Below are 8,976 nucleotides of genomic sequence, written 5' to 3' on the forward strand. Positions count from 1 at the left end.
TTCTTTGCCTGGTAGAGTGAGCAAAACCATTGTCCAAGGCTCTGAGTCCCCCATCAGTCAGCTTCTTTTCTTGTTGTGATAGTTTTCCATTAACTTTTACTACGGTGTGGCAGACAGAGTAAGGGCCCCACAAAGATATCCACCTAACCCTGGGGACCTGGGAATGTACTGTTATAAGACAAATATGAATTAAGGTTGCTAATCAGATAACTCTAAAACAGGGAGATTATCCTGGATTACTTGGGTGAGCCCCGTCTCACTGTGGTGCTTAGTGGAAAAAGCAGACAGAAGAGGGAGAACCAGAGATGGCAGTGTGAGGATGCAGCCTGACATTACTGTCCTTCCAGGTGGAGGAATGAAATCATGAGCCAAGGAATGTGGGCAGCCTCTAGAATCTGGGAAAGGTGAGGAAACAGGTTGGACCCTTCGAGTATCCAGGAGGTCTGTAGGTAGACCTGCCAACATCTTGATTTTAGCCTAGTAATACCCATCTCAGACTCCTGACCTCCTCATCTTACAGTTTTGCAGAAGCAATTGAAAACTAATACTGAGTGTCAAAGGTTTTGATATCCATGGATGACCTGGAAACCTGATCCATAGATTAGAGAAAAATCCATAATAAATAACAGCCAATGAGTCACTGAAGAATTTATCTTTTATTTGAAGTAACAATGTAACAAAGAGGTTGAAAGTATACAGCCATTCACTGGGCACTAACAATTTCTTCTCACAGAGGAATGGGGGATTCCACCCAAGACATCTTCTGTCCTGTCCTCCCTGCCATGCTTACCCCAACCATCTGCTTCTCCTTTCGATTTGCCCTGCATTTGAAACTGCTACCTGCTGAAGAACAGCATTTTTATATGTACAATGCTCTATACTCCACCCCCATCATTTTTAAACCTCTTAAAATTACTGGCATTTTCACTCTCTTTACAAAACAAAATAATAATTTTTCCCTCACTCTTACCAAAACTCCTGTTTTAATGCCTGTGTAACTGGGCTCAGATTTAACTATTCTAGAGAAGTCAAAAGCGTGAAATTGGGAACCAAACTATCACTCTCTTATGTAACTCCAGCCTTATCCCTCAACCACACCAGCTGCTGAAGTACTATACACAGGAACAAATCTCTCATTACTGTGTCTTCCAGAAGAGTGATTAATTTAAGAATTCACCCCTTTCTACCTCAACAAACTTCAGATCCTATAGAGACCTTCTAGATATACTGCGTTCCAAACAACAGAATTCCCAAACTTTAGAATCTGGCTCTTCCCATAGAGGGTACTTTCTAACTTCCTACACCAGTACATTCAGTTCACCTCTTTAAAGGCCCCTGGGATTAGGAGGATGAACAAGCTCTTGGATTAACACAGCTGTACTAAGACCATACCCTACACAAGGAGGGAGGGACACCCCTGTTGGCAAAAGTGGGTCCGAAAATTCAATTCCTCTATTTGAAATGAGAAAAGAGGTTGAGTACAAGTAATTCATTCATAACAAAGATACAAGGTGTAACACATTCAATACCTCAAAGGCAAGAAAAGATTAAGTTACAGAGATGGCATGTGCTTAATGTCACAGGATATCCCTGAGTTGCCGGGAGCTCCAACAGAATATGACCACCCCGGGATCCATCAGGCTTTTCCCAGAAGAAGATCATATTCACCCTCAAGTTTGAAGACTGAAGGTGTTATCTCCCTTTGGCACTGGAAAAGGAGGAGTTGAACAATCTGGAAACTTGACATGACATTCATTCTCATCTATACACTCTCAAGGGTCATAAGTTACCAGCAATTCAAATGTACAACAGAGAAATACAAAATACAACAAGATACTCTATACACACAGTAGTGGTTCGTCAGTTTTATCAAGCATTAGAATCTCCATCAAATTGCTGCTACTTCCACCTGAGCTTCTTTATTAGTTAACTGCAGAACCCAAGATTTGAATTTCTAAGAAATTCTTCCATGTTCCTGGGGCTGCTGGGTTCAAGGATTACATTTAAAGCTGCTGCATTAGAATACATAAAACACAGTTCTAGTCTAATGGGAAAAACGAACATTTACAGTGGCAACTGCAGGATTGTGGTGTCTGTATTAGGGTTAGAAAGGCTATTTTCCTATAAGTGTTTCCTCTTGAATGTTTATCCTGGAGACCAATTACCTCTTCACCTTTGGCCAGAGTTCAATTTTCTTTCCACGGGGGAAGTGGTAGCCAAGGAGGTAGTCAAGCAGATCTGTCCCTTTTATTTCTTCTGAGGGGTCCCCTCTGCCTTTTTGCTGCCACATTGGGAATTCTTTTCCCTTTCCAACAGCTCTTCAAAGATCTTATTGTGCATATAAAAGAAGACGTACCCGGTGCGAAGCCTAGCCTCCTGCATAAGATCCTTTCGGATTCTTGATACATGCGTATCATTGTAAGTGAACCACCTTTGCCTCTCAAAGTCATAGGCATCACTGATATAATGGCCTGTACTGGAAGTGTCCCCAAGGTGGCTGACAACAGCAATGAGCTGATAGGCATGACTATCTTTCACCTTGGTATTTCTTCTGTGTTCCTTTGCCTTAGGTTCTGGTTCTGTCTCCTTCACATCTTTCTTCCCAGGTTTTTCATTGGAACCCAGTGCACCTACAGACTTCACATTGGCTTTCTGGAGACTCGATGTTTTAGGTGTTCTGAGGTTCTCTGTGCACCCCTGGGCATTTGGATTCGGAAGGCTTTGAAGCAGTGCCAGCTGAAGGGTTTGTTTATAGAGTCTCACCCTTTTAGACTGTTGGATCTGTTCAGCCACTTTTTGGAATTCTTCTATAATTCTGTTTTTTTTATCTTCAGAAAAATTTTCAGTACTATTTGAGACCGTCTCAAAATCTACACACTCATTGCCTTTCTCATCTCTCTTCTCTTTTGGATTTGCAAGAATTTCTTCAGGAGGAACTTCTGCAAGAGATGCATCTGGGTCGTTACTGGGTTTACCTTCATTTTCAAGCTTCAGAGAAGCAAAGGTGTTTTCTAGATTCATCATTAAGTCAGCTGCTAACAGCTTTTCTTCAGGGACTGCTCCATCTCCTGAGTTTGTCAATTTGAACTCCACTGTACTCGGTTTAGTTCCCGGGCCTGTTTGCTGCTGTTCACTGCTCGACCCTTTACAGGGCATCTTGTGCTTCTGTGGTTCAGATTCTTTGTCTGATCCAATGTGTGGAGCCAGGGACTCTTGGGATGCCGAGGTCAAGTTTGTTGAAGGTGTCAATGAACTGATGAGTTCAGAATACGTTTTATCAAATAATTTAAAAATTTGGGATTCCCTGCTATGTGCATTCTTGCTCAAGGGAATAGGTGATTTGATGTTTTCACTGCAATGAGAAGATAACATTAAATATCTGGGAATAGCCACCTTCTGGTCATCCTTACTCAGTGCGTAAAACTTATTTAAGGTATAGCGTTTCAGATGAACAATAAGGATCCTGGGTAGCCTACTGAACTTGTGCTTTGCAAGAGAATAATTGCACTTACACTTCTCACATTTATACTCAAGCTCTTCTGGTTCGAAGAAATAATCAAAAGCAGACTGAATAGACACAGGAAGTGCTTTGCTTTTTGAGGGAATGTTGATGGAGAGAGAATTACACACTTCTGTTTTGTGAACAATGTGACTACACTCTTTACAAGTAAGAGAGAACAGCACCTCAAATTCAAAATTGCTGATGACAGGGCAGGCGAGCAGGTTGGTGGCAGCACTGTCAGCAAAAACTTGTTGAGGTGAATTTTCTTCCTCAGATTCCGTTTTCCTCTGCCTGACTGTGCTTAATTTGCCCTTGTTCCTTTGCATCAGATCTAAACAGTGACTTAAAAACTCATAAGCATCATTTTCTGTGTTGCCATAGAATGAACTTGCAACTGCTGAAACTTTTCTTTTAATATTCTTAAGTAACAGCTTCTTGACTTTTATGATATCCACATCTTTTATAATCAGCAGTTCTGTCATGCACATGTTAAAAGCATTGAGGTCAGCGCTGCTCCAGTAGAAACTGTGATTAAGTAAGTCTTCAGCAAAGGATGGAATTGAAAAGAGAGCCTGTAAAACTGCATTCATGTAACAGGTGTTCCCCAAGTTGATGAGGCCCTGTGACAGTTTCTGTGGGTAAAAGCCCAAGGTCTTTCTGAGTTTTTTCCACTCTGAGTTATCGTTACAATACTTTAGTCCCAACAGAAATGCCAAATACAGTTTCTCAGAGAGATTTTGGAAGAACACAGTGCCCTCTACAGAAGGGTCTCTTAAAAAACTGGCTTTGAATAAAAGCTGAAATTCTAATTTCTTATCCTCTTCTGTCTTTTCTGACGTTAATACTTTATTTTGGGGGCTTAACTGCCTCAGGCGGTCGCTCACGAACTTCCTTTTCCTTGTGTTTTTCAGGAATCCCTTTAACTCTGAGCCAGAGGAGAGCATCCTTTCCCTCATCTCACATCCCTTATCCTGTAACTCTTCACAGGGGTCTGTTAATGACTTTGATACCAATAAAAGTAGCTTCTGAAGGTCAAGTGCTCTGTTTCCTTCTTCTGCCTCAGAAGGTTCATTCCTTGACGTCATACTCACTTTGCAGAATGACTTTTCCTTGCTTTTCTTCTCAGCTGTCATGCTGGAAAAGACACCACTACCCATTTCAGACCCCATAGGTGGTTGAAGATTATTTTGATGGACTCAATCCAGAAACATCTTCAACTCTTTGGCATCTCTGCAGGACAATCTGTCAATAAACAAGAAGTTGTCATTTTGAAAAGTTAAATGCAGGTGATTTTGGTTTGTTCTATAGGATCTAAGGGCTACTCCTTTAATATTATTGTTAGCTGAAAAGTCTTATATTCTTTGTTGAAATAGACCACTAGTCTACCTTCCTTCCTTCCACTGTTTCAATGAACACTTCTTTTGACTTAAGACATCCCAGTTCTCTTCCTCCCTATTTGGACAAAAATATGTACCCTCAGGGCAGCCATGCTTTCTTTACAAGTAAAATACATGTACCCTAAATTATTGACAATCTTGAAGTTCCAATTTGTTTTGCAAGTTCACATTGAGATAAAATGTAAGAAATGGTTCTTTAGTTCTCTACAGAATGATTCTGTTTCTAGTGTTGCTTTTATACTAGAGCCTCTTCAGGTTCTGGATATACAGTTCTTTAGTGACAAAACCAATCAATACCCTTCAGGAGCTGTCTGCGGTTTCAGAAAAGCAGTCTTGATTCCCAAGCCTACACCACTCCTGGAAAAAAAAATCAAGAAAATTTATTTAAGCTATCAAAGATATACTTGGATAGAACTTCAACTCTACTCCCATACACTAAATCTCCTTTCCACTGCAATACTAGAGTCCCTTCTGATTAATTTCCCCACTTAGACTGAAATCATTACACACTTGGAAGACTTTCAATAACATGGCTGAAGAACACTATGAACAAGGTCTTAAGTGTGTGCATATAATATGCTAATCCTCCTGTCATAGAATGACCCCCTCCAGGGCAACCACAGTAAGTGAATAAGAAACTGTGAGGCACTATGTGGCCCTCAACCCAGTAATAGATGAATAGCCCTTGGTGTCCAGAAGTCTAGATGACTTCATACACAGGCCATTAAAAGTAAAACAATCTACCTCTTTCCAAATCCAGTTATGTTCCTTTCTTTCACATGGCACTGGGTGAAGTCCACATTCTACCCCACATGGTGGCTAAACTACCACTGCTTAAAGCAGGTACCAAAGAATTGGCTATCTCCGGCTCCAACAAGCCAAGACAACCTGGTGTATTCTAAGCAATCCCAATTCTTAAGGATAAATGCAGGGTAAACTGAAAATTTAAAGGCATGCTGAACAAGACCATAAAAAAACTCATCACAATTTTGAAAGCTGGCTAAAATGATGACTAAGACTCAGTTCAAGATTGTGTTTACTATGCTTTACTATTAAATAAACATACACATAGTAAAAGCGATTTGTAAGAAATAGGATAGGATGCGGGAAGAGTTTCCTATTGGCTCTAATGCTGGCTTTGCTGTTCCTATGGAAGCATGCCCAAAGTTTCAATGTCAGTATAATCCATGCAAAGTGAAGAATGCCCAGGGTTGAAAAGAAAACCAGTGGCCTGGTGCCCCTCTGGCCATTATACTGGGGGTAAAACCAAGTTGGCATTCAGGGGTCTATTATTAAGACATACAAATTTCTTACTAAATTCCACCTATGTTCATATTTCTACTTCCTATTAGTGCATCATCATATGGCCTAGAGAAAAACTGGTTATTGTCACGATGGATGAATTATGTACTAAACAACACCATCTCTAGGATCTTTAGTCCTGCTTTCCTCATACCTGCACTTATGTTCATGTTAACCTGTCTCAAGTAGATTCCCTAGGTCAGCTGGGCTGAGGAGAACTGTCATGAGACCTTACAGTGTAACTGGACCACCAGTAATAAGCAATGGGAAAATCACATGCAACAACCTCTAGCAGGCCTTAGGTCTTATATTCTTTTTTCCAGAAAATAATATCTAAACACCTTTAGGACATACCCAGCCATCTATGGACATGTAATAAGGTATTTTCATCCAGGGAAAATTATGGAACCTGTACAAGTGAGTGTGAAATTTGTTTGTGTTCCAGACAACATGAAATTCAGGCTGTAAAGTAACCATTTTTATTATTGCACTCTAGCACTGTCCTGATTGATAGAATTGCTTCCACATTCTTTCAATTGATTACATTTTGCAACCAGAATGAAGTGCCTCACATTTATTTCCCACAGACTAAATTAGGTCTGTTTCTTGAAATAATCCCATTTCTCTGCTCCCCAGGTGCCTTGCCCTTCAAACCACCAGTGAGACACAGATTTCAACAAGTTGGGTGTACCAAAGTTGCCTGACTTGGGTCATTTCTGGCTTGAGAACTTCAGTCATCCATTCTGACTTGCAGTTCATGAACTTCCCAGACAAGTTCTGAGGCTTGGAAAACATACCACTCATGAAGATACCTTAGCATCTTTTAATTAGTCTCACAAAATGATCAATGTATAACCTCCATTCTTCACATTTCCAAGTACACAATGCCCGCTTCAGGACAAAGCAGATATCTCTGTAGGTCCTGCTCAGTATCCTGTGGGGTCCCTAATTTCATCCTAGCAGAAAGTAAGTGAAATGACAGACAGAAAATCACTGAGCTAGGCAAAGAGACAGTACCATTAGGTTATGAGAACAGCATCAGGACAGTGCAGTAAGATCAGCACAACCTACAAATAAGAAGTCAAGGTAGAACTGAAAACTTAACTGACCACTAAATGGTCAGAAAAAGATCAACAAATCCCACCATGGGTAACTCTGCTTGTCAATCCTGTATCAATTGTAAGTGGTTAAAAAATACAGAAAGCTTTCAGCCAAATGCCCCAGCTTTCTGAAAACATCTTCAACTTCCTATGTGAATACTCACTCACTCAACTTGTGATACCATGTTCAAGCAAAGCAGACTCTTGGGTACCAAGTAAGTAAAGGAACGATTCCCAACACCCCAAATAGTCTAAAAAGACATTAAGATGGACTTGAAACATACTATTCCCCCTAATAACCAAGACATCATCCTGTTGGTAATGAATATTTCTCCCTAAAATAGAGTGATTCCTTCCAATGGCCAACAGTATACGCCCATTCACATTGAGCACTGTACAAATATGTTCAAAATGGCAATGTTCAGTGATCCTCCTTCACAGATATTTACCATTAAGCCAAGCCAAAACCTTAGGCATTGAGGTATCAGGTAAGCATATCCCACCCTCCCCCACTTGCTTCTTCCAAGCTTAGCCCTCCATAGGATACATCATTACTCTAAAGAAGCCATATGAGTGACTAGCTTCCCACTGACACCATGGTCAACTCTACAGAGTACCAGGCTCACTGACAAAAATAAGAATAAAAATAACAATTTCCTGCCCATCACACATAGGCTAGAGTGGCTCCTACAGCTGTCTGTGGCCACAGGGTGCATATAACCTGAGCTAGCTTCCTGTACTCAAAACCAGAAGAAAAGGATCAGATGTATGTTATGACTCAAAATTTTAAAATTCTGAGTAACACCATAGTGAACCAATCTGAATTAATGAACAGGTTAGCACTTAGCACTACAAATGTTTGTATCAGAAAGCATGTCCAAGACCTGACTGGAAGTTGTTTTCTCCTAGATGGTTAAATATTCTTCCTGAACCCTGTCTGTGTTACTAACTTGCTCAGCAAACCATGTCTTTATGGATAACGCTAAAGCAAATGCTGTCTAAATTATCAAAAACTCAAAACTGGTCGAGCATAAATAAGTGAGATTTCTGTTTTACCAAGTATTTTGTCTATCAACCTGTGTTCAGTGAAGTAGGGACTGCACCCATCCACACATGAAAGTTACATATGCATCCAAGTGAGAGAATGATCATATTTATCATGGTGGAAATGGGGCCATAAAAACATTCAAGCACAACAGCAAATTCAAGTTGTCTGGATTATTTATAGTTCACTGTCTTACTGTAGATACTAAGTAGGAGTTTAAACTCCTTGCTTTCCACAAAAAAGAACTCTTAACTGTTCCTATTTCAACCACTCGAGAGAACCTATAACCCCAGAACCACTTCCAGGGTGCATTCAATAAGTTTGCAATCCCAGCTCATCTGTATTTGCCAAAAATTGTTGTCTGTTCTTTCTGAGGATAGCTGAAATAATCTAAGACTCACTTGGCATTTCCACTCTCCATCTCTGAAAACACAGTTAAGAGACATGTTTCCAAAATGATGTCTCTATTCATTATTCCTTCTTTGCAATTCAGCATGCTTGTGTTTCATTCCAGAATAAAAGCGACTTCTTTTGAGCCCACTGAGCATGGAAAATGAAAATTAAGAAACATCTTGTGGACGAGCCACTGAGGGCTCTAATCACTGCTCCCATTCCCAGCACATCTTAAAG

General features: G+C 40.3%; 1 protein-coding gene across 1 annotated transcript; it reads right to left on the bottom strand.

Annotated features, from left to right (window-relative positions):
- Positions 1-708: 708 nt before the first annotated feature.
- USP26 (ubiquitin specific peptidase 26) lies at positions 709-8,767 on the bottom strand. The gene is given in 3 exon segments (XM_017660138.3): positions 709-4,836; positions 4,839-4,902; positions 8,748-8,767. Coding segments are annotated over 3 exon segments (2,673 nt in total). The 3' UTR covers positions 709-2,247.
- Between the last annotated feature and the right edge of the window lie 209 nt (positions 8,768-8,976).

Source organism: Manis javanica, chromosome X (assembly GCF_040802235.1).
Source record: "Manis javanica isolate MJ-LG chromosome X, MJ_LKY, whole genome shotgun sequence".
NCBI classification, from domain to species: Eukaryota; Metazoa; Chordata; class Mammalia; order Pholidota; family Manidae; genus Manis; species Manis javanica.